The sequence below is a fragment of the Pagrus major genome, chromosome 20 (assembly GCF_040436345.1).
Source record: "Pagrus major chromosome 20, Pma_NU_1.0".
In the NCBI taxonomy this organism is placed as follows: domain Eukaryota; kingdom Metazoa; phylum Chordata; class Actinopteri; order Spariformes; family Sparidae; genus Pagrus; species Pagrus major.
In genome coordinates, this window is record NC_133234.1 from 24083567 (window position 1) to 24109414 (window position 25848).

At 43.5% G+C, this 25848-nt stretch overlaps 3 protein-coding genes and 1 non-coding gene across 6 annotated transcripts in view; 3 read left to right on the forward strand and 1 right to left on the reverse strand.

Moving 5' to 3' along the window:
- ppp1r9bb (protein phosphatase 1, regulatory subunit 9Bb) overlaps positions 1 to 12665 on the forward strand; it is a 29112-nt gene extending 16447 nt beyond the window's left edge. For both annotated transcript variants that reach the window (XM_073489888.1, XM_073489887.1), the window contains 8 exons: positions 1815 to 1935; positions 2213 to 2317; positions 4632 to 4764; positions 8321 to 8473; positions 8585 to 8638; positions 8727 to 8956; positions 9048 to 9144; positions 11173 to 12665. In XM_073489888.1, coding sequence (XP_073345989.1) covers positions 1815 to 1935; positions 2213 to 2317; positions 4632 to 4764; positions 8321 to 8473; positions 8585 to 8638; positions 8727 to 8956; positions 9048 to 9144; positions 11173 to 11223 — 944 coding nt within the window. In that variant the 3' untranslated portion in view covers positions 11224 to 12665. The remainder of the gene's footprint in view (positions 1 to 1814; positions 1936 to 2212; positions 2318 to 4631; positions 4765 to 8320; positions 8474 to 8584; positions 8639 to 8726; positions 8957 to 9047; positions 9145 to 11172) is intronic.
- On the reverse strand, positions 12663 to 17375 carry prdm9 (PR domain containing 9). Of its 2 annotated transcripts, none has more exons than XM_073489886.1 (7): positions 17239 to 17375; positions 16797 to 16889; positions 16613 to 16705; positions 15907 to 16184; positions 15718 to 15785; positions 15409 to 15599; positions 12663 to 15315 (listed from the first exon to the last, which is right to left on the reverse strand). In XM_073489886.1, exons 2-7 carry the CDS (start codon positions 16876 to 16878, stop codon positions 13268 to 13270), a joined length of 2760 nt encoding a protein of 919 aa, XP_073345987.1. In that variant the 5' UTR covers positions 16879 to 16889; positions 17239 to 17375; the 3' UTR covers positions 12663 to 13267. The 2 variants fall into 2 exon arrangements, with proteins under 2 accessions (XP_073345987.1, XP_073345986.1); XM_073489885.1 differs by having other exon boundaries at positions 17235 to 17375.
- A 221-nt stretch (positions 17376 to 17596) lies between these two features.
- Positions 17597 to 17667, forward strand: trnag-ccc (transfer RNA glycine (anticodon CCC)). The gene has a single exon. It is a non-coding gene; the product is annotated as a tRNA-Gly (tRNA).
- Positions 17668 to 18519: 852 nt separating this feature from the next.
- Positions 18520 to 23420, forward strand: fbxw10 (F-box and WD repeat domain containing 10). Its single transcript, XM_073489187.1, has 12 exons — positions 18520 to 19030; positions 20246 to 20407; positions 20519 to 20649; positions 20727 to 20834; positions 20927 to 21033; positions 21114 to 21317; positions 21448 to 21569; positions 21666 to 21820; positions 21977 to 22119; positions 22402 to 22560; positions 22638 to 22885; positions 22959 to 23420. Exons 1-12 carry the CDS (start codon positions 18520 to 18522, stop codon positions 23417 to 23419), a joined length of 2511 nt encoding a protein of 836 aa, XP_073345288.1. The 3' UTR covers position 23420.
- Positions 23421 to 25848: the final 2428 nt, after the last annotated feature.

Genomic DNA, 25848 nt, shown 5'->3' on the forward strand with positions numbered 1-25848 from the left:
TCTAATTGAATCAGGTGAAGTAAAGACTCTAGTGATCGGAGCAAAGAGAGATATTAATACTCTACCTCAGAACCCGACACCTCAGGCAGGAAATCTGGGTGTTATCACTGATTCTTATCCAACGTTCCACCCATGTATGAAGAATCATTTCACGACTACGTCAAAGTCGGACTTATCTTCACCCTCGAGTTACAAAGAAGCTTGTTCGTGCTTTTTTAAATGACTGTAAATCAATTAAAGTAACACACAGAATGCAAAGAAAAGAGCTCGCGTCTCCAGTTAGTCTGAGGATTGATTTGTTGCTACTGCTGAAGGAATCCAGTCAAGGACCGGACCGTCACTGTGCAGCAAAGATGTAGCGCCTGTCTGTGGAGGTCCTCATCATATCTGTGCACTTTTCTGATGCTCACTGTACCAGAAAAATCTTTTGACGAAGAGCTGCGGTGAAGCTGCCGTCTCCAACCTCCGGAACAGATTCTTCTGTTAAGTGAAACTTTTAAGGAAAAAAGTTCTGATTCCAGCTTCTTAAAAGTGAATCGCTTCTGGTTTCTTTGCTTCTCTGACAATGAACTGAATATCTTGTTCGGTCCGACTCTGATCCGCCACGACAGCGGAGCCGTTAAGCAACGCACACGCAACCAACTGAATTCTGGAGTAAGGTTTTGAAAACCAGTCCACTGGTCTGCATTGTACTTCTTATAACACTGTTGGACTCATTATGGACAGTAACAAATAAATAATCCAAATCAATACAGCAGAAACGGAGACATCTGCTTTTTTATTCCAAAACCTGCTGCCTACATTACCCACAATGCAGCTTAGCCACTGAGTGACATCACTGGAGGCAATTGGGAGACTACATGCAGCTTCCTCCGGAGGCACATAAAGCTTTATTCTACTTTTCACACATGCAGGAGAAACTCTTGTTGTAAAATTGATGCAGTTACTTTTTAAAGGTTTCCTGTTCAGTTTGTTACGTTTCCCCAGAAAACAAAACCTGAAGGACCTGAAGGGGTCGCAGGTTGGGAAACTAACAAAGCACAAATCACAAAAAGGGTCAGAACAAACTGGTCCCTCGGTGTCTAAAAGGTGGCGGTGGGAATAAAAACACACAGCCACCCACTGATTCTGTCAAAACGATAGACAAACAAAAGGATTGGACCCAAAAACCAAAGGTGAAGTGGGAGTCACTGAACAGGGGGGAAACAAAAAATGTGAGGAAACCTTGTATAGCCTCTGATTGCAGCCAGCTGAGGAAGAACATCACAGCTGCACCCAATAGCTCCTGATGACCTGAGACCTTGATCTTGAGAAATCCCTGTTCACATCAGGACCTTTGGGAATCTCGGATCTCTGTCCGTAACAAGTTTTTGAGCACCAGCAGCGCTGTGGAGCAAAGTTTTTACATGTGCGTCATCTGACACCCACGCGACAAAACACGATACACATTCCTGCTGGCCGTTTTAATCCTTCAATTCCTGTTGGCAGTAGTGGGGAAAACAAAGCCAAGAAAGGCAGAGAAGAAGACAACTGCTAGGAAACAAACATGGATATTAACAATGCGAGTTTTAAAGTATTAAAAAAGATGCTTTGTAAATGTTTTATGAGGAAGGAAATGCACCATCAGGCCCGACGGACCTACAAAGTACCACTGAACGCAGACATAATATTATCTCATCTGTGTTGAAGGGAAATGTTCGCCACTGTCAGTCCGTGATGCTTTTCCTACAATGACAGTAACAAATCAAACTGACCACAACCTTTGAAGCATAGATTATAATAACAGTACAGTAACAGCTGGTCCGGTCTTTCAGATGGCGATGGCCTGGGCATCAGCATCATCGGGATGGGTGCAGGCGCCGACATGGGCCTGGAAAAGCTGGGCATCTTCGTGAAGACGGTCACAGACGGAGGAGCAGCACAAAGGGACAGCAGGTAAGTTAATTCAACCTGACAAGGCCGGTGCTGCGTAAACCAAATGTCAACCTGAGGTCAGCTCAGCAGTTGTAGTTTTATTTCCAGGAGCGGATACTTCATTGTCCCGCTCGTCTTGCTCATTCTTGGCAGCTGCGATCGGGTCCTGCTGCCAAGAACAAGCACTTATAACTGGAGTTTGGCTCGTGTGGGCTCGAGTATAAAGATGATGAACGGAGGCCACACTTGAGCTATTACTGTAAATCCCTGAACCTGTCTTCTTAACTGCCTCCTCCAGGATCCAAGTGAATGATCTGATCGTGGAGGTGGACGGGACCAGTTTGGTGGGAGTCACCCAGAGCTTCGCCGCCTCCGTTCTGCGAAACACCTCAGGAACTGTCAAGTAAGAGTCGCTCTGAGTAACACTCGATTTTTATTGCAACAGCTCCGACACTTTGACATTTCAAGAAGCAGAAATCATCCAGCACGAGTGTAGAGCTAAACGATTCGAAGACAGTCCACTATTTTGATAATCAATTAATCGTTTCAGTCATTTAAGAATGATTAAATAAATTAATTGTGAAAATAATCAGCAGATTAATCGATAATGGAAATAATCATTAGTTGCAGCACAACATAAGTGTTGCGTTTATGAGCTACAGCAGCAGCTGCGCGGCTACAGGGATGGAAATGTTGATCCACCACATGAGTCTCGACACGCGCTGTCGTAATATCTGATTTTCACAACAAGATTATTAGCACGATATCTACCCACATGTCTCGCTGTCGTCTGTCATCTCCTCTGACGTGATGTTGTGCAGCAGTAGTAGCCACACACTGTGATAGTAGCTGGCTAGTCTTTGCATTGTCAGTGTGAGAACGATATTATCGTGTGTATTATTAACATGATATCAGTATTTCATTTTTAAGTGTGTATGTGTATTGTTTGGATGGATTTCCGTGAAATTCATCCTCAGAGTCAACAGACTGTTTCTCACCTTGTGCTTTACTGCAAACCTTATAATATATAGTTTGTAACATTTCCAGGGTGAAATATCTACAAGCGACTAAACCCAGTTGTGTATTTTCATTATCCTAAACATTCCCAACAGTTTTCAAACCCAGAGAAATTCACAATCGCATTCAAAGTAACGCCGCGTTTTATTTGGTCGTCTGTCGCTGTAACTTCTGGAAACAAACATCAGATGTTATGTCAGAGAGCGAGGAAGTAAGTCAGCAAATGTGACTCAACATAGCGGGAATAAAACTTCTGAATATGACGTCATCTGTGGACGTTTCTGACTGAAACTTCACAACATCATCAAACCACGTCTGCTGTTTTGATTTGAGAGAACCTTAAGTTTTTAGGAGCCTCGGTTATTACACTAACATGCAGTCTGAGGTGAACATGGTCGACATCATGTTAGCATCATTCTCTGCATGTTGGCAGACTGATTTCTGTCTTTATTTGGATCCCTAACATATAAAACAAGACAAATAACACAAGTTATGTAAGCGTTCATCTCCAAACATTGCTCTGCTCTCACTTATGTGTATTTATTTTTACTGTTTTGTCACCGGGGTAGTTCCCTTGGGTTTTTTCTATGTGCCTCAGCATGTGTTTTTTTCACAGCTCACTATGACATCCAGCATTCTTGCTTAAAGAGATGGTTTCCTCTTGATACGTGCCCACAGCACAGCCTTACACGCAGGGCCGACCTCTACCACATCCTGCCCATTCAGCTCACCAGACTGTAGATTTATATCTCACGTCTCGCTGGGTCATGATTATACCCTTTGACTATTCAGCAGCTCCCTTTTTGAGACATCCTGAATACGCTCCAAAGATTTCCACAGAAAAAACACGCTTATCAGGAACAAATACTCTCGGCATCAGAAGTATCATTTTCAAAATGCCAGAGGACTATTTGTAGCGCGACTCTGTGGCGTTTTTTGGTGGAGCCGAGTGTCGCCTTTTGTTGTCTTCGCTCATTCATAATTCAGGGTTTTGGTGGTCAGCAGTGAGGGGTAATTGTTAGTGTTGTGTGACTTGAAGATCAGAGACCTCCATAGATAGGCTCATACATTATGGATCTGCTGCAGTGAGGGCGATGAGGCCTATTCATAAAGAAGCAGACAAATAGACGGGGGCAGGAGGAAGTGTGTTTTGTGAACATTTAATTACCCGTTAGCGCGTCACAAATTGAAAGGCTGCAGCGGCTGCCTTAACAACCGACCGTGTCCTCGTCATGATTTACTTTTATTACTTCCTGTTTACACGGCGGCTTTTAATTGGACAGAGATATGTGAGCCTAAATCAGGGGACGTATGGCCTCTGTAATGAAGTGTACAATGAGCTGAAGGAGAGAGGCAGAGTCCAGGGTTTTGATTTTAATCATAGAAGAGGCCAACTCCATAGAGACTGCCTTTGTTCAGCTCTAAACAGGAAGCCATTTTCTGTCTTCAGAGAGCCTGCACATTCCTTACTACGTTAATACATTACACAATGCCGACTGAAGCTGTGTATTATATATGAAAAACACTTTCTTGGTCAGGAGAAGAGAAAAAAAGGACCATCATGTATTATTTACAGGCACATACAGTCATCATAACACATCAGATACAGGAGGATTTCAGCTCAGATGGCCGCTGTGAGCGTGCTTTGTGTTTATTGTTTTTAAGACGATCCTAACTGAGCTCGATTGTCCAAAACTCAGGTTTGTGATCGGGCGAGAGAAGCCGGGAGAGCAGAGCGAAGTGGCCCAGCTCATCCAGCAGACCCTGGAGCAGGAGCGCTGGCAGAGGGAGATGATGGAGCAGCGCTACAACCAGTACATGGACGAACAGGAGGTGAGTGTTAACTGGTGCAGGATCCGGTGTGAGCGACACAAAACTGCTCCGTTTCTTGAAAAAATCGTGGTGGTGCAATGTCTGCACACGCACAGTGCAGGAGAGAGGGTGCAGTGCTTACTAATCAGTTTCCCTCCCTACCCCTCCCCCCCCCACACACACACACACTGAGTCCCATGATCACACTGCTAACACATTTCTGAGGAGGGAATGAAAGATTCAGGCTGCTAATTACTGCTAAAATCTAAAACACAGCATGTGAGCAGCACGAGCTGGAGCTGCGATGATTAATTGATCAAAAGAAAATGAATATTTTGATCGTCTGTTAATCGTTTCAGTCATTTTTCAAGAAAATATGAATTTTTATAAGTATAAATAATTTAATATATGTTGGTTCCAGCTCCCTAAATGTCATTTATGAGAGTAAATCAAGTTTTGGACTGTTGGTCGGACAGAAGAAGCAGTTTGAAGACGTCAGTTTAAGCTCTGGGAAATAGTGCATTTCATGAACAAAATGGTAAAAGTGGTGCTGCAACATATGGCCATGCACACGCCCCAGATGCACTGCACATTTACAACACCTGTCCACGGGAGGCTTTTTAAAAGTTAAAGCTAGAAGGAAAAAAAAAAAAGAAATACAGTAAAATTACAAATGCAATCAAAGGTGGCAAAAGTGCACACATTCTTTGCTCAAGTAGAAGTACAAATACTCAAGTAAAGTAATAAAGTACAGGCTCCGAAATGTACTCAAAGTATTTAAGTTAAAGGTAGAATCAGTAGGATTTGTCCCAGCTGTTCCTGAACGCACCACAAAGATAGTTGATGGTTGAGTCTCATTCCCAGGACGTCAAATAGCCACATTTTGGGTTGGTAAAGCGTCCCGAGCAGCAACAAAGTGAGAAAATAAGAAAATCTCTGCAGATACGAGACACTAACACGCCTTTTCTCCCCATTCCAGTCTGTTTACGTCTTTTACGCCTTTGTTTCGTCTCGCTGCATCTTGCAATGACTTAAAATATGGCTGTACTATTGTTTTAGGTGTGAGAACAGTGTTGTCTCTCTTTCAGCCCTGATTCAACACCTCTGTTAGAAACAGTAGAGTTTCAGTGGGTAGATAACTTATAAATAAATAATCAATAATGAAATGAATCTGTAGTTGCAGCCGGGGTTACAGCTCAGTCATCATCTTGTCAGTATTTGGAGAGGATAGATTCCAGTTTTAGAAAAAGAAATCTGAGTTCATTTATTGAAATTTAAAGTCAGAAATCAATAAACGCCTCATGTGTTATTATTTAACTCATGCAGCTGAAGAATAATCCAGCACAAAGCTTGTTGACGACGGCACAAAGGCATCACTAAATGGCTTTAAAGTTTATGTAACCGTTCAACCTGTTCAGGCACAAACTGCTGCCTCAAAATGAAAAATGTTCCCTTTTTTTTTTTTTTGTTGTTGTTGCAATCATTCGTTCTTGGTTCCCCTTTTGGATTATGAAATTCATCCCGGCACCACTGTGACCAGAAGTGACCTCACCGGTGCGGCAGTGTGTTCCAGCGTTTAGTATCAGTCTGATCAAACGATAAGCTCAGATCCAAAAACGGGGACAAGGATCAGGAGGACTCAGATGTGGTGCCCTCGGAGGCCCTTTGCTCTGTTAATCCATGCGTCTCAGATGTTCTCTCTGTTTTACATTTACATAAACAGAGCGTGTGCCTCAGAGCTGTGTGTACTTTCATTATGATGAGAGAGAGAGAGGAAGTTACCCCATTCATGTTAGGGTGATGGTGGGTGGTTCCTGAAAAGCATTAGGTTGTATAATACAGAGTGTAGTTTGGGTTTTGCACCATCTAGTGTCCATTTGGTGTCACTGCACAGACACATGCGCGCTCAAAGACACCATTACGAGACTGTCTCACCTTGTTTTCATGTTTTCTCTGACGTTTTATCCAAATATTTAATAATAAACACAACAACAACCGGCAAAATGTAATTTACATTACATGTGGTTCACTGTAATGTAAATTACATGTTAACCTGCCAGTGTTGGCAGCAGATGTTTGTGAACACAATGTTTCAACTGATTTCCCTAGTGAACTAGTGACCGCAGTATCCCCAGACTCCCTTAAGAAAATGCACAATTTTGTGAGTTGTTGAGTGTGGAGAGACGTAATAAACTTTTTCAAAAAGGTTATTGCAGGATTCGTAATCAGTCGTGCCCTCTTGTAAATTCGGCATTAAATACAGTACATTAATTGTTGTTTTTTCTTATAAAAAGTGTTGGTTTGTCACATCTTACATCCAACATTTAGCAGCTGTTTGAACACACTGTTTCAACTGATTTCACCATGTACACTTATGAAAGGAAGACGACATTTTACTGACGGTAAACATACCAAATTTCACAAATACTGTAAAGAGTAATCAATATAGGCTTCTTTGTTGGCCTTGGAGAAAGCCACCAACCAGACTCCCTTAAGAAAATGTGCAATTTTGTGAGTTTTTGAGTGAGGAGAAACATAATAAACTGTTTTGAAAAGGCTACGGCGAGATTCTTGATCATTCATGCCCTCTTGTAAATTCGGCATTAAATACGATACATTAAGATGTTTTGTCCTTGTGAAAACTGTCAGTTTGTCGATGCATTGCTGTACCAGCCTGTCTGCGTCTGTGTCTAAAGTGCGTCTTACCTCCCAACATTTAGCAGCTGTTTGCACACACTGTTTCAACTGTTTTCACCATTTACAGAAATTGTCTGAAAGAAGAAAACGCTTAACCAGTGATGAACATGTCATTTTTTACAAATACAGAAAATAGTCACTAATGTAGACCAGACTCCCTTTAAAAAATGCTCAATTTTGTGAGTTGTTGAGTGAGGAGAAACATAATAAACGTTTTCGAAAAGGATACAGCAGGATTCTTCATCACTCTTGCCCTCTTGAAAATTCGGCACTAAGTTCAATACATTAAGTTCTGTCATTCCTTGTTAAAAGGGCCAGTTTGTCACGTCTTGCCCGCCTACATTTACCAGCTGTTTAAACGGACTATTTCAACTGATTTCATCATTTATGCTAAATGTATGAAAGAAGGCGACATTTTATTGGCAGTAAACATGTCAAATTTTAACAAATACAGTAAACGGTAACTAATCTAGGCCAGACTCCCTTAAAAAATGTGCCATTTTGTGAGTTGTTGAGGAGAAACATTATAAACTTTTTCAAAAAGGCTATGGCAGGATTCTTGATCATTCAAGTCAACCCCCCAAAAAAGAAAGCTCACCTCCAGTAACCAGATGATAGTTTTGCCTGTGTTTTGAGTTATTATTATCAGACTTTTGCTGTCACCCTCCCAAAAAATGGAGGCGTATTGAATCTCAATGCGATGCTCAAAACAAAGACATTTTGGTTCATAAATAATTCATCAGCAATCTTAGAAACACTCAGTTCCTCTGGATCATCTACAGAACACACTGTGCACACTTCTATTTGTAATGTGAATTAAGCTTTTTCTAATTTGATCACTTAAACTGTATAAACTTTTGTTTGTCTTCGATCGATTCAGGGTGGTGAATACGGCACAGATGAGGAAGAGGACGAGGACGAGGAAGTCAGTCCGCCGTATCCCAGCGCCATCGAGGTGTTTGACTTGGCGGAGAACGAGGACATGTCGCCTCTGGAGACGGACCCTGAGAAACTGGCCCATAAGTACAAAGAGGTGAGAAATGAACTTCTTCTAAACTGGAGCGTTTCCTGTTTAATCACAGCTTCTCTCCTCTGATGTAACTAATATTAACACGTGTATTTAAAATCTGTCTTTGCTGCGAAGCTCCAAATAAAGCACGCAGTGACCCAGGCTGAGATCCAGCAGCTGAAAAGAAAGGTAAGTTTACGTTTGATAATCGTTCATCCTGATCCTATCGAGAAGCACAGCAGCACTGAGGGATGAAATGCTTCGCTTGTCTTTCCAGCTGCACCACGCGGAGCAGGAGAAGCAGCGCTGGCGTATGGACAAGGCCCAGCTGGAGCAGACCCTGCAGGAGAACAAGGAGCGTATGGAGAAGCTGGAGGGCTACTGGATGGAGGCTCAGAGCCTGTGCCAGGCGGTCGACGAGCACCTGAAGGAGACACAGTCCCAGTATCAGGCCCTGGAGCGCAAGTACAGCAAAGCCAAACGCCTGATCAAGGAGTATCAGCAGAAGTAAGACGGCGTGGCTGACAGCGGGGGAGCTAACAGAGCTGTGTGATGTGATGTGTTACAGTCTGACACTCTGATCTGCCTCCTTTAACAGAGAGATCGAGTACCTGAAGAAGGAGACCCAGCGTTGTGCACAAGTTGGAGCTGAGGCCTCTCTTCTCAAAGAGGAGTCCGGACAACTCCAAGAGCAGGTACAGGAGGTGAACTAGAATCAGAACTTGTTCGATTTTACCCTCAAATATGGAGAGGCACCCGAGAACATGCAAAGAATGGAGCTGGTTTTACACATTACTGTGTTTCAAGTTATGTTGACGCTGTGAAACAGACGCCTGATTAAGCCGAGAACTTCTCGCACTATCTTTGAGAAAACATTGTGGCTTGCAAGGGACGAGGACGGGGTGGATTACCGGGTCAAACACAGGACTTTTTGTACAGGAAAGTGGACTTCATAAGTTATTTTAATGCAAACATAAACATTAAAATGATTCTACTGTGCATAGAAACAGAGTTGTTAGCCAGAGTTTGCATGTTGTGGTCACAACCATAGCTCATAATAGTCAATAACACCCACAAAAAGAAAGAAATATATTTATACTTCCTCACCTCTTGTAACCACATGATAGTTTTAGCATTATGTCTTTGTTCTGAGTTATCAATATCTCAGACTTTGGCTGAACATAGTCACATAGCTGCCTCGTGCTTGCTGAGGTACTGAAGGTTCGAGGTTCGCAGCATACTTTCTCTCTGGAGTTAAACTGAATGTTTCTCTCTCTGTTTCCTGTTTTTGGCCTTTAAATGTTCCTGGCCACTTCAGTGAGGGTCAGGGTTTGCTGAATAGAGAGTCAGCACTCGTCTTCGGACCAGCTGGTCCGGGATAACTTTGATTCATGGTCAGAGGACAATGTTCTGCCAGAGAATCAATCATCTCACTTTGAGGACGACATGCTGTGCAGAACGTATCTCCTCGTCTTAGCTCTCTGCCTTCAGCTATAAATTTAAACTTTAAGCAGGTTTATCTTCAAACAGGCTTTCTTCCAATCTTCCACAATGAAATTTGTCCTAAAAGAAATATCTTTGAATCAGTTTGTCCCCATTATAAGACAGAGTTTTTGTACTTTAGTCGTTCTTTGATGGTTCCCTCACTTCAGATTGAATCTCGTCCGGCTTTGAACGAATTGAACTTTCTGAAAATTCCTCCAGTTTTAGTGACAAAGAAACTTTTAATGATTTGTTTGAGTTCAGTTGCACAACGAGTCTGTGGTCGTTTTCTTCAGAACTCACTGACTGCGTTGACATGCACACTATTATTTCAAATATGACGATATCTGACGGGATTTTTGCAAAACGTGTGTAAATCAGCCGATATAACAAGTTTCTTTACTCCCTTATATTGTTTTCTGCCCTGAAAATGTAGTATCGGTCGGCCCCTTCATTTGATGCAGGTCATGTAAACTGCATATTCTGTTGGGTTTTCCTGATTAAGGCCTTTTCTGACTGATTTTCTGATTTAGACATGTGGGATGTGGCGATATTATTCTGGTTTTAGGAGCATACTTTGGAGATGCATTCAGAATATGTGTCTCAGTTGGTGTTTTTACTGCCGCCCCAAAGAAGAGCCCACATTTCTGATGAAAGTGACGAATGACTTTTAGACATTATGAAAGATTTGGATATCAAACAGCTTTTGGATATGCACAAATATCATAACAAAGACTTTTAATAAAAAAAAAAAAAGTGATTGCAAATGAAAGAGGCAGTGTGCACAGCTGCGTGTAAAATGTTCATTTTCACTGGCCATTTAAAGCAGCTTTGTGGTCTTTTTTGGAATAAAGGGCAAAAAACTGAATATTTTGTGCGTGTAAACGGAGTCACTGAGAACAATTTGACCCCAAACGTATTTATGAAGTCTTGTGGCCTTTGTACTAACCTTTAAAATATTTAAAGGTATTTAAAGGTGAAAGCGCACGCGATGGCAACAAAACCTCAAAGGACAGTAATTAGTCAGTATGTTGTAGGAGGTGTTAAAAGTCTGACGTGACTCACGCTGCAGCATACAAGTGATAATATGTTTGCTTTGCCAACAATTACAGGAAAATTTCCCCTTTTTTCATATGAACTAAAGTTATCATGGAGATCAAAAACATCTTGAATTGTGTCTGACAAAAGCAGCATAATGAAACATTAAACATGAACTGTCTCTGTCTCTCTGTCTTCTGCAGGTGGCTGACCTGGAGTGCAGGGTGGAGGAGCTGAAGTCTGAACCTTTATAAAAGCCTTCGTCCGTCACGTGTCTCACAGAGCAGAAGATAGTGTTATTGTACTTGCAATGACCTGCAGGGCATTCCTCGTCTCCAACTTGAGCTTGTGGTCGCATACTGTACATGTGTCCTCAGGCTTCGTGTTTTTCGGCCACTTAACCCCCTTTTAACCATGTTTTTCTGTTTATGGGAACGTGAAGAACGCTTCTACCGTCACAAATACAGACTCTGTCGAGCTCTAGATGTGTACTGTTCCTTTTTAATTTCCAAGAGTTCAGTATTTAATCCCTTAATTTGTGGTTTTTTGTGACAGACCAGGCTGTTGCTTTTTAATTGCCAAAAAACAAAAATCCTTTCTTTTCTTTCTTTCGCCTAGTTTTGTGACCTTTTTTTTTTTTCTGACTTTGTACAGACGTGATACTGTGTGGTTTAACAATCAGTTTGGTTTGTAAAAAATTTTAATATGTGTATAACATTTAACATAATATAAACTAATGAGATTGAGGGTTGGTGTATATTTTATGTGACGAAGATAAAAAGTGTAAATTGGACGGAGATTGCACTGAAGAAGACGTCGACGAGGTGCTTCGCTGGGACGGAACGGGAACTGTGTTTTTGAGGTGTCTTCGAAATTGTACAAACAGTAACCCAACCTTCGTAGGGGTCTTGTCACTTAACCTTGAGAACCACCTGCTGCCTACCTTTCAGAAGTGTTTGTGTGTTTTTTACACATTAAGACTCGTTAACGAGCGTCCAATCCTCCGGTTTCAACCCACCCCTTCGCTTCTTTGAAAAAGAAAAAGAAAAAAAAAAGGACCACAGAAAACAAGCCTCCACAACTGCTGTGCCACAAACGAAAAATGGATCTCTTTTATCCCTTAAAATGGATGTTGTCAAGGACTTGTGTAACTGGTATTAGTTAGGACTACTGATATAAAGAAACATTACGGGACTGGGATGTTGAAGAAGCCGTTACCAGCAGCAAAACGTATAGATTTAAAAAAAGCTTGTGTCTCTAACCAGCAGCTGCACTTTGACACCGCTGTGTGTAGCACATGGAAAAACACTGCCAGGTTTCTACCTGTTTCAATTTCAGCACAGTTTAAACATGAAATTGAGTCTACTTGTGTCGACTGTCATACCAGTATGTTTGTATAGTTCAGGTAAGACTGAAATATTTTAATTTTACTTAATATTTATAATATAGTCAAGGTGGAAATATGAGCTAACAAGGACATAAAACTGACAGAAGCAATGCACAAAGCAATGTTCATTAGACAGTTATACTGTGTCATGTAAAAAAGAAGTAGATCTGGATGACTACAAATTTAAGATTAATGAATTGAAAAATAAAAAAATAACAGGCATGGTTATGAGTATTTTCATAATATTAAGGCTTGTACAGTGCACATGCTTTGCATTGTATGTTTTGTGGAATAAATGGTCAACAGTGATGGTCGAGTTGTTTTTATTTCAAAGCGAAGTCGAGAAGTTCATGTGGCTGTGTTGAGTTTCTTTACATTTTCTGTAAACTGCAGCTGGAATGAACATAACTTAAATATTTGTAACTCTTTCAAATAACGTGGAAAATTCTGAACACACAAATCCACCATCTTGTGAACGAAACGCTTTAAACAAACTTAAGATAATGTTATGTACAGGACATTCAAAATCAAAAAATGCTCCTCAACTCCTGAGGAGCACAATCGTGAAGTGCTTGAATGTTTAGTGCAATTCAGTTAATACTGCCAACTATTTAAAGGGACAGTTCACTCCAAAATCAATAATACAAATTTCATTTTTTAGAGCTGTTTATTCATCTAGATTGTTTTGGTGTGATTTGCCAACTGTGAAGTCTCTTTCCAGAGATCATGACCCGGCTACTGATGATAATCCACAGAAGAAAGCTAACCTAGCTCCATTATATTCAAGAGAAGGCAAACATCTCCAAAACAATCTAGACGGATAAAAAGCTCTACAGGTAGCAGGAAAAATATGTATTTTTGATTTGGGGGTGAACTGTCCCTTTAAGCACATTATTCCCAAAGTCCTAAGACTACAAGTGCATCTTCTGATGGTGTCTCCTGAGATGATAGTTTCGGGAAAAGCTCTTCCCGCACTGGGTGCATTTAAACATCCTCTGTCCCAGGTGAAGCATCTGGTGAGCTTTGAGACTCTGCGGTCGGCTGAAGCTCTTGCAGCACTCGGGGCAGCTGTAGGGCCTCACCCCCGTGTGCTTCCTCTCGTGTCGCTTCAGGTCTCCCGACTGCCGGAAGCTCTCCCCGCAGTGGGTGCACAGGTACGGCTTCTCCCCGGTGTGAGTCCTGAGGTGCACGTTGAGCTGGCCGGTGTAGCAGAAGCTTTTGCTGCAGTGAGGGCAGATGTACGGCTTCTCGCCCGTGTGGATGCGCTGATGCTGCTTGAGGCCGTAGTGGTTGGTGAAGCCCTTCCCGCAGTCCGTGCACAAGTACAGCACCTGCACCTGCTGGATGCACGAGTGAGATTTTAAAGCTTTGTTGCTCTCGAAGCTCTTCCCACAGTGGGGGCAGACGCACTCTTTCTCCTTCTCTTCCTCCGGCTGATCCACATGGCCGTCTGAGCTGCAGTGTGACAGATACTCCACAGGGTGGTGCCTCTTGATGTGTTTAATCAGGTAGCTCTTCATTGTGAAGGAGAACTGACAGAACGAGCACGGGAACAGCTCCGACGTGCAGTGGTACTTCATACATGTGTTGCTCTTCTGATGTTGTTTAAGCTTCCCTGACGTACTGAAGGCTTTACCGCAGCGGTCGCAGCTGTAAGACTTTGCATTTGAGTGCACCATCTGCTCATGTCTGTGAAGGAAGCCCGACTTAATAAAGGTCGCGCCGCACTGACCACACTTGTGCTGCCTCAGAGGACACTTGTGTGCTTTGAGCTCGTCTGGGTTTGCGTATGTCCGTTTGCAGCGGTTGCAGCTGAACCACCTGTATTTTGTTAGCTTCCCGTTTCGAGCAGCAGGTGCTTCTGGCTCAGCGGAGCTCCTCTCAGCCTGAGGAGAGCTGCTTAATGGCTTCTTGCAGATGGCAGCCCTTCGCTTTGGAGCGATGAGCTTGGTTATGGCAGAAACTTTGGATCTGGCTCCGGGTCGCTGAGGCCTCTGAGAGGGACGTTTCTGGAGTTCATTCGCTGAGGATTGTGGAACGAAATCCGGATCTTGTCTCTGATCCTCGTCTTGAATTTCCACCACGGTCTCCTCTGAGTGATGCTCACTGATGTGCTGCTGAAGGTCCTCCACTGAAGGAAACGACAATAAACACTCAGCACAGCTGAAGGGCATGGTGGCTGCTGCCGGTTTGATTCTTTCTCCCGTCTTGCTTCTCTTCTGGTGACTCCGCAGGTGCCTGGTCAGGTCGCAGTACTGGCCAAAGCACTTCAGACACATGGTGCAGACGTACGGGCGTAACCCTCCATGGACGGTCGACTTGTGCTTTCTGAGGTACGCTTCATTCGTGAAACCCTTGCCACACTCTGCACAGTTGGACTGGGATGTTTCTGTCTCTCCTGTGAAAGTGTTCTCAGCTTCAGTCACATCCACAGCTTCTTCTACAGTCTCACTTACATTCATTAGGTTTGTTTGTTCGTTTGTTTCCTCAGTTGCAGCTGGCTCTGACGTCAGTGTCACGCTCTTCTCCGCGCTCTGATTAGAAACGACTGTCTCTTTGATTACAGCCTTCTTCCTGTGAATTAGCTGGTGTCTGATTAAACCAGACGCCTGGCTAAAACTCCTCCTGCACTGTGTGCAGCAGTACGGCCGTTTGTTTGAGTGCACACAGAGCTTGTGCCTCCTGAGGTGAGGTAGCTGCTTGAAAATCTTCCCGCAATCACCACATGTATTGGACCTGGCAGGGTCAACAGATAACACCAACAGGGATGCTGCAGCGTCACCCGAGTCGGCCGTGGAAGCAGGATTTTTAGGTTCAGCTGCCTCAGCAGGTTCTGTGCAGTCCACTCGAGGCTGGAGGTGGACGTAGTCAGTATGTCGCTGGAGGAAGGCCTCTGTAGTGAAGGACAGCGGACAGTGGGAGCACAGGAAGATCTGATGTGTCGCATTCATATTACTCCCTAGAATTTAAAAGAGAAGAAGAAAAAATGTAGCTGGTCAACAACTACAAAAATCAAGTGTGTGACTTGTGAAACTCGGGTGATTAAATGTACCTGCTGCATTCAACTTCATCAACCACAAGTGGGCCCAATCTTCACTGAGATGTTCCAGAAGTTTGCTGCTGGGCCACACCGTGAGCTCATCTCCAGGGTGGATGGTGCGACAGCAGTGAAACAGGATGCTGCCTTTGTACTCCACTGCCAGCAAATTGGCCTCGTCTTTGTTACGAGCACAGCTGACGTACCTGTGTGAGAAGAGAGAGGGGGAAAAATTATACAGGGCAACAACAGGGACTGAATATAACACGGACAGATTGTTTCTTTTCTAATATATTAAGTTTATGACAAGGAAGAAGAAAGCACCTCATCCAGTTTGAGATTGAGTCTCTGGCAGCGTCGATGTACTCGTACTCATCTTTTCCTTTGCAAATCTGCAGGAAATGAGAATATCTTCAAGACAAAATACACATATAATAACAATAAGAAGTATCTAGAGAGGACAAATTTCAACTTCAACTCAGGATTTATTGTCACTTTGTCAGGCAAGCTCACCTCCCAGGAGTAGTCACTCGCCAAGGCATTTTCCCTCGTTGTCACTTCACCCTCGTACGGTCCAAAATGCATTCCCGGAGACACCGTCTCTCCATGATTTACGACCCCGACGCCGGCACTGGGAATACTAGATCTGCCTATCATCAGGCCATAGGGAAGAGTGAGGAGGGCCCTCTGGGGGACGCCCGTGCTCGTCGGAAAGTCAAGAATGAACGATGGGCCGTTAATGTTCGCGGGGTCGCTCTGGTCCTGGAAGAGCGTCAGACACTCCTCACAGTCTACGACACAGAAAAGAGAAGAGTTGCCACATTTTAAAACAAAAAAACTTTTGAAGTATTGTGACTGGTTGGGTTATAAAGTAAACCTGTGTAGCCACTAGGGCTGCAGCTAACGATTGTTTTCACTATAGATTGATCTGCCATTTATTTTCTAGATTAACTGATTAGTTGTTTGGTCTATAAAATGTCGATCAGTTGATGCTCTCAGATGTCTTGTTTTGTCCACAACCCTTAGATTTTAAGAGTTTACTGTAATAGAGGAGGAAAGAAACCTGAAATCAAAGACTCTTGACAGACATCATGCCAGGTTTTGTTCATTATCTGTCTTTACTCTGTGTTTCTACAATCTAACATGGGATCGTTGTGTTAAACCCAAAGATGCTGTGAGTACAAGAAGAAGAAGAGGAAAGTGTGTGTCTCTCGCTTACAAAAGCCACCATCGCCCTCTGAGTTGTCTCCACGTCCCACAGTGCCCAGCAACCTCTGGATCGGTGTTTCTGCTGGCTCCACAGCTGGAATCACTGCAAGAACAGACATTGTAGAAGCTTAAATATAAAATGAAATCAAGTCAAACCACCAGTTTAGATGCCATCATAAGGAAGCGTGTGTCACCTTCATGGCTCAGTCGCTCCTCTGTTATCACGACCTCCTCGATTGTTTCTCCCCACTCCACACCGTTGCTCCTGGCCGACATGACTGCAGACCCTGCGGGGAAATGAATGAATGAGCCATCAATGTTTGTGACAGCTGCTAACACCACTAGCTAACCTACATGAACAGACAGGCGGCTAACGTTAGCATGCTAACCTAGCTTAACATCGGCTAGCGACTAATTTAGCTGGCTAACTTTATTTTAACTCGGCTACAGAAGAACCGCAGTCACGACGAGATACAATGAACACAGTGCAAGACAGCCAAGTTAGCTGTCGTGGCTAATAAGACAGCAGTATCACAGCTAACCCTGCTGCTACGATGCTAACACAGGACTGACATTAGCACAGTGCATTTCCGGTTAATACTTCCAAAATTAACGTGTATAAACGTTCGTACCTACTGAAATCACATCGGTTATAATCCCGGGATGGTTTTGCTAACCGGGTTAGCTACTGTTCCGTGCTGGTGAACATATGTGTCGGACTGAATATCAGTAAACTGGACCATCCGAGGCTGGAGACGCTTCCCCGGAAGTAAATAAACCTCACTTTCAACACAAGAGTCCACATCCTGTTCATTTTTCAAAATAAGAGTCGAATAACGTATTTGCGGTGAAGCTGCTATTACAGATTTGCCACCGATGAGTCCAATCAGAAACCTTGAGGCGAAACATGTGACACAATTTCTACATAGCCCACATCAGATAATCGTTTTGCGAGTGTGGTTCAAAAAGCTCTGGTTAACCGCAGAAGAACAGGGCGCCGCTGGTGTAGTGGTATCATGCAAGATTCCCATTCTTGCGACCCGGGTTCGATTCCCGGGCGGCGCACGTGTTTTTGCTCCAGGCTGATGTCACTTTCCTTATATTGTTAATATTGTTCTGACTGCTTTATATTTTCTCTTGTTCACATCTCGCTTTTGTACTTATTTATTATTATTGCTTTTTAGTGATGTTGCTCTATTTTGCTGTCCGCTCTGCTGCTGTAATAATGCAAATTGTGGGACTAATAAATGCTTATCTTATATTATCTTTCACCCTGCTTATTAACCTTTTGAATGACTTTTTACATGCTGTCTATACTATGTTTCTCTGTCTTTTTCTTGGGTGTGATGCATTCTGAGCTGAACTTTGTGTATAAAACGTGCTGTATAAATAACATTTAATACTACTACTGCTACTTCTATTATTATGATTCCTTTTTTATTATATATATGAATTGCTGTTTACATAACTTGCTGCTACCAGGCACACCATGTCACTTTAACTTGCCATTTTCTGCACAGAAGGTCTTAAATTGTCCAGTAAAGACATTTTACTTTCCTTATTTCATTATTTTTTTTATGTATATGTATCTTTATATATCCTATTTTAATTTTTATTTGTGTTTACCTTCTTGCTACTTTGTGCTACTTTGTCTTTGTGCTGCTGCAACACTTGAATTTCCCCTCTGGAGATCATTAAAGAATTATCTTATGTTATTTTATCTAACTAGCTCCAAACTTACTCTTGTGCATATAATTTAAATAATCTTTTGATTGTTTAATGATGAGGTTAGCAGCTAATGCTAACTAGCAGCATCCAGGATCCTGTTGCCTGGCGACCAGCTGAACTCGTCTCCGTGTGTTTGTTGATGTTGTTCAAAGCGACGGCTGATCAACAGGAACAGCTGACGGCACCAGCATGAAGTCCACCAGGTTCGGTAGAAGCGTGTCGGCCTGCGAGCTGAGCAGTGAACCCGGGGGATGTGTCGACATGTGCGGCATGTGTCCGTCCTGCGCCTTCGCCCCCAGACCGCCGGGCTCCAGCCAGTGCGTGTGGAAGGTGTCGGACGGGTTCAGGAGGAGGTTCGTGTTGGAGCTTATTTTACGGTGCCGAGACGCCAAACTGCTCCAGAACATCCAGAGAGCGCTGGGCGTGACATCGTGGAGTTTATTCACGTACTCCAGGTCCAGGAGCCCGAACTCTCCCCCGGACCACCGGTGCCGCAGCGCGGACAGAGAGCGCTGCGGGAGCCCGGCCGGCGTGGACGTGAAGCAGATCTGGGACTGGTTCGGCAGCAGCCCCGACTGGATCAAGTCGCGATATCTCTGCCGGGTTTTGTCTTTTTGTGACCCAGAACTGCTGCGCATGGTCGCTAACTTAACCAGCGTGCTCCTGGTCAGACAGAGGCGAGGCTTTCTGCAGTTTAATGGTAAACAACAACAACAACAACAACAACAACAACAACAACAACAACAACAACAACACATGTTTCTGTGTGTGTGTGTGTGTGTGTGTGTGTGTGTGTGCACATAATCAAGTGATGAATGTCCCTTTTAACGGCGACATCCCAGACTCCCTTACAAATCCAGTGATTTTAAGAGTTGTTGCATCACGGGGAGAAATTTAATCAACTTTGTGAAACGGCGATGGAAAATTTTAACTCATTGGTGCCTCCTTGTAAATTCGGCATCCAGTAAAATACATTAAGATGCTTCTTTGCTTGTAAAAAGTGTCAGTTTCTGTCAGCATCGCTGTGAAAGCCTGGTACTTCTTCGCCAGACTCCCTTAGAAAAACACTCCATTTTGGAACTTGTTGCGTCAGGAGAAACTCTATAAACGTTGTGAAACGCTGTCTACAAGACATTCTTAACTATTTGGGCCCACTTATTCACTCGGCTGACGTTATACATGAGGATTTTTTTTCTTTGTGTAAAAAATGTTGGTGTGTCCCTTTATATTTCCGTAAATTAATATTCCATTAAATGCACCTTAAGTAATATGGAAAAAAATGTATCCTTTAATTAATATATTAATTTGTGACATAGATATTTCTACTTTATTTATCCCCTGTATTTATTTTTATTTGTATAATTCAACTGTTTATTCACTTTCCCATTTTTAAATGTATTTTCATATTCATTTCTTTATTTATTTTGTATTATTTTCCATTTGCATTATTCCTATATTATTTTCCCCAAACTTATTTTTCCCTGTATTTCTTTTGACTTTTTTTCATATGCATTTGCAGCATGCAAAATAACAGATAATAATAACAATAAAATAATAATAATAATAATAATAATAATAATAATAAGTTATCAAATAAACGCAGTGGAGTAAAAAAGTACAATATTTCCCTCCAAAATTTAGTGGAGGGGAAGTTAAAAGTAGCAGAGAATAGAAATACTCAAGTTAAGTATAAATCCTTTGATTTTAAATTGAGCAAGTTGAGCTGCACATTTGTGTTGTACTGCATTTCCCACTGGCGACCACTAGAGGTCGGTAAAGGGAGAAAGATTTTAATTTCAATTCAATTTAGTTCAATTAAACTCTGTTGTCATTAACAAATATGTAAAGTGAAGGAGGGCTGCAGCTTTGCATCATTACTCATTTCTATCAAATGATAATCTTCTGTCTTTTTCAGTTAGCGGTCACAGGACCAGTCACCAGGATCAGGACAGTGATGGAGACTCAGACGACCCGGCTCTGATGGTGGTGCCTGGATCCTCAAAGTCCGTGTCTGGAGTCAGCCGGTACCGAGACTTCATCGGCTGCCTGCCTGTTGATCTGTCAAAGAGGATATTAGGTCAGTCAGCACAGAGGTGGCACAGGCTAAGACACTCACCTGTCCATTTTTTTATACGCAAGACATATTTGTGTATTAAATAATTAGCTGTGCGTGTGTGTCTTTCTGCAGGTCTGTTAGATGAGCACACGTTGAGATGCTGCCAGAAGGTTTCACCATCCTGGCAGCATCTTGCTCAGGAAACCCTGGAGGAAATCAGGTTCAGAGGCACTTTTCAGCATCAAATTGAGGCGATGATGAAGGTGTGGCAGGTGTTTACAGTGGAATGATTAAAAATACAAACTACGCCTCTGTTTCATGTCGTCTCTCTGTCTTCTAGAGCTGCAGAGGTTTTAACATAGTCAGTCCTACTTACGCCAGCATCGTTCAAGTCCCTGTACCGGTCAAGAATGATGGGAAAGTGGATGTTAATCCCAGTGTCAACAAGGTCAACAAATCAATACGTTAGCTCTGTGAACTTTAGTTTTCGTACCAGAGATACGATTCTCAATATGTGCTTTATCTTTTCTTTGACTGCAGGTTGAGCTGTTTGAAGCTGCTTACGCCGAAGTCGAAACCAAGACAGTGCAGATGGAGGAGCGAAATGTGTACTGTGGTGCATATTTTACCACAGTGCTGCTGAACAAGTCAGTGTGTTTAATGTGGCTGAAGGCACATTCTCGCTCAGCTACACACAAACATTATGTAATCTGCTTGTGTCTGACAGGGAAGACCCTCACCGGGTGATGGACTACAGAGGAAGGTCGTTAATGGCCACGGGCTCCAAAGACCGCACGGTGCAACTTTTTTATGTGGCGTCTGAGACAAAAGTGATCTCGGTGATGAAGGGCCACGTTGGCAGGATCCGGGCGGTGCTGCTCTGTCAGGACAGAAACCTGCTGGTAACTGCCAGCTGTGATGCAAGTATCAGGTGAGGAGGAGATGATCTATGATTATAAATACTGAGGATACTGATGATGATGATGATGATGCAGTCCTCCTTGTGACTGAAGTAGATCTGATAGGCTGGGTGTTTATTTGTTGTGTCTTCACACCTGCAGGTGTTGGAATCTGAAGACAGACAAGTGTGTGATGGTGCTGTACGGTCACACTGGCACCGTCAACTGCCTGGATGTCCACGCAGACAGACTCGTCTCAGGAGCTAAAGACTGTAAAGTTAAAGGTAAACAGCCTTTCAAGGATCTATGTCGTTTGTTTTTTGTCTTGAGAAATGATAGTTAATAGTTATTTTGTAATATTACCAAATCCTTCTCTTCAGTGTGGAGTCTACACACAGGGAAGCTTTTTGAGGATTTTAACTTCAAGCACCGCAGCCCTGTCCAGTGTGTGAAGATCAGCTCAACAGCAGTGTACAGCAGCTGCAACCTGGGCCTCATCAAAGTGTGGGACATGGAGACCGCGTCGCTGCTCAGGGTGAGAATATCAGGCTTCTGTGCACTAAATACAGTTTCAACTCTCTTTTGATGAACTGTTTTTACATCCTGTTTTTCAAAATTGCACATCACCTACGACCAATATTATCTTTGCATTTGCATTTATGTTTTTGCATGATATTCTCCGTTCCTGAAGGTGATCAATGCCCACAGGAAGTCAGTGATGTGCCTGTTCTTAGATGAATGGCACTTGTTATCCGGGGACTGTAGCGGTCAGGTCATGGCCTGGAGTCTCAACGGTGACGCTCAGCAGTGTCTGATGACCTTCAAGCACCCAAAGTAAGAAAACATTCAACCTTTTGATGATGTGATGGATGAAATCATGAAATTATGAGCCGTTTTTAACAGTTATATTCCAATAGACCATGTTTATACGGCGGCCATTTTCCTCTGACGTCACGTTCAGGGTTGAAAGCTCCAGTGTTAATAATGTTCTGCTGCTGTGTTCAAGATTTCCATATCCATTGTCTTTTCTTCACACCCTGAGCATGATGTCAGAGGAAAATGGCCGCTGTGTGAATACGGCCTATAACCCTAAATTGAATACTGACTTCTCTGCAGGGAGGTCAAATCTCTGACTCTCGTCTACCTCCGCGTGGTTACCGGCTGCGTGGATGGAAAGATTCGCATATTTAATTTCCTCACCGGAGACTGTCTGAGAGAAATCACTGCAGAGGCTGAAACAGGACAATTACTGTCCCTGCACTTCCACGACAACAGGTGGGTCCGATGCACTCTCATGAAAGTCTCTATTTTTATGCATTTCTCTCATATTTCACTTCTACGCTCTCCTTTAGTATACTAGTGAACACGACGTCCAGTGTGAAGCGCTTCCAGTTTGCCAAAGTGTTCTGGGATTACACAACAGAGAGAAGCTGTGGTGATGTGTCGGATAAATCTGCAGCTCCTCTCAGAAAGCTTCCCCTCACTGCTGTCGGGGCCCATCGCATTGCACAGGTAGCTTCACCCAACAAGAAACCAGGGAGAGCTGAGCTGCCTCACCACACTCGCTTCCTGCCGGCTCCCACTAAAAGTCGAGCGCAAGGTAAGAAAGCTAAAAAAAATAGAAGGAATATGTTTTAAGACGAGTCGTTAGTAGTGACATTTCTCCTTTATAGCCAGAGAGCGCTGCGTTAAAGAGTCGGTGGTGCTGAGTGAGAAAGCAACGTGTGAACGGATAAAGAAGAGGGGCCTCCATCATCCTCTGACACGCGACTCCATCGTCCTCAGGGTCAACGCCATCCAGAGGGCGCAGTGCACGGACGAAGTCAGCATCAACATGGAGCGCAACGCCAGGCTGCGAGATTCCTGGGGTCCTCGCACGTCTCAGGATCCTCTGTGGCACACACATGATGGTCAGCACAGGAGGGCCAAGACATGTGTTCCCATTTTAAAAAGAGCCGTCAGTCAGAATGTGACAGTGCAACAAGGCAGAGCGCAGCCTCACAGGGCGCTGAAGACAGCGAGTGGATTCACGGCCACAGAGAAGTGCAGGTTCACGACATGTAGCCCAGAGCGCTCCATGAAAACCGGTACCAGCTTCCCCAGGATCAGCCAGGAGTCAGGCTGTTCACAGTGACCCGGCGCCCGGGCCAAGAGCGAGCTCAGGCAGAGCCCAGAGCAAGAACTGTCCAGACGGGATCAGAAACAGGAGAAAACTGTGTTAAGAAAGCCACACGTGCATTAATAAAAACTCATTTATAATTGCACAATGGCTGTTTGTTGTCAAAGGCAACATGGTTTTAAATGTGATGTTTCAGTAAAACTCCACTAGGGGTCAGTGTTGTATCATCAGACTGCAGCTGGAACGAGACGCAGGGTGACTGAAGAGAAGTTCTGCAGCTGGATTTATTTATTTTTTTACTTATTTTGTATCTTTTTTCTTTTCCATTTCTGAAGTTGAATCTATCTTCAGTTTCCATTTTTTATATTCAGTTTCAGTTATTTATAGCAGAAAGAAGCCACACAGTTGATTCATGTTTGTTATTCAGTGTCTTACTCATTCTTCGTAGTTGCTTCTTTAGTTTTATTGCAGCCAAACATGTGAACATTTGAAAGCTTTCAACTTTGACTTTTGAAACCGATATGAAACCTTTTTCCTTTACAGTAGAAGAAGATGCTTCTGGTAATTAAGAATTATTAAACTCCCTGTGAAGTTTACTGTTTCAGGGTACTGATTGGACGATAAAGTTTATTTTTGACCTGTATAATATCCTGCCTCCACCTTTCTGTGTTCCAAATTTGAGGAATCATTGCAAAAAATGAGTGTTTATAAGAATATCAGCAGATATTTTGATATCAAAATGTTTTTATCAACTTTGTCCCCAAAACTCCTGCACCCGCTGTGCTCTGGTTATTATAATCAGCTCCTGCCGCTTCATACCTGCTGAGTGTTTCCAATATTCTCATCTGCTAATTTCCCCCCAGTTAATGAGTCATCCTTGAATAACGGCCCTTCAGCAATCAGGCCACAACAAATCTTTGTGGATTCAAACTACTTCAAACAAGACGGGTGGAGTGAAGTCATCAGAGTGCCGAGGAGTTCGTCCCATCCAGAGAGACCTTTTCACCCTCCCACCTGCCCTCTAGCCCCGCTGCCTGGAGGGCATCATTAGGGCCGCGGAGGTTGGAGATCAGGGAGAAGGTCCTCTGCTTTTGACGGCAGCAGCACAACAGCTGGGCGCCCCGTGAATAACAAAGGTTTTATGAGGAGAAACTGACTGGGCAAGACGTCCCACTTCGGAGAATCTCTTCTTTCAGGAGCGCTCTGCCGCTAATTAATTTGATCTGCAGAAAAACTGGGGATAATGGTGTCTCCCCCTTCTTCTCTCCCGTGGCAGTGTGACGTAAGGAGATAATGCAGTCCCCCCCCCCCCTCCTCGGCTTAGCTTCATCATGCAGCACAGCTCCCCCTTTGTTTCGTCAGGTATGGAGCCTCTTGTCCAGGACCGGCAGAGCTGCAGGGGGGATAATGAGCGTAAAATCAAAGCAAAGTTAGAAAAAGGGAAAGTCTTCATGGAGGAATGCTCTTAGACCTTCTGCTCCCTTGAGCGGGCCCAGGGGTTGGGCTGGGGAGAGAGGAGGGTACAGGTTTATTTATGCATGAGGAGAAGCTTGAAAGAAATGACAGTTAACCCTCTCGCAGTCAGAGAAGGTTATAAAAGGTTTGGAGGTTCGGCGACAAAAGGCAGCTTCGGTGTGACCCAGCCGACCTCTGCTCCACATCGATCTCCATCTCCAAAGGCAGATATTTGCATCATAGTTCATTTGTCAAATTAATTTTTCAATTTTTGTCATGCCGTGTCAGCAGCAGGTCTGAACTCTCCACTGGAAGCCTCTCTCCAGACCAGGTCGGTCCAAAGCCGGTCATGGTATAGATGTGATTAACCAAATCGTGGTCTGCATTATTTTTGTTGTATTTGCATGTCACTCAGACGGGTGGCTGACTCGCCCCGGAGCTGTTCAGATATCACACCGGTCCCAGGTCTAACGAGATGGGCATCAGATGGAAGAGCTCAATGAATATGCAAATCACGCCTGTTCTCATGGGGAACCGACTCTCGATAAGAACGGAGACTAAATCTGCCCCATTGTGGAAAAACTCAGGCTGTATTCATAACCTGCTACTGCACACAACCCGTGTATGCAGCAGTCCCATGAACGCTTCATAGTATTTATTTTGCCACATGCCGGACTGAGCTGGTTTCTTCTTCTGGAAAGAGGGAGTAAACCACAACCCAACTGTCAGAATAAATGTTGGTAATAACACTTCCTGTTGTTGGCCGTCCCAGTGCTTTGCATTCTGGGAGACAGTAGGCGAGGCAGACTGGTCTGATGCATACTGGAGATTTTTCCCCAAATAAGTAGTTGGACAACCAGCCATTTTCGCTTGAATACTGCACACTACATGCTATATTTTGGCCCGGTTTAGTAGGCGGTTCTGAATGCAGCCATACTCCGGTCTTTGTTCTGAAAGGCAGCCATTCACTGTTCTGTATCCTGGGAACA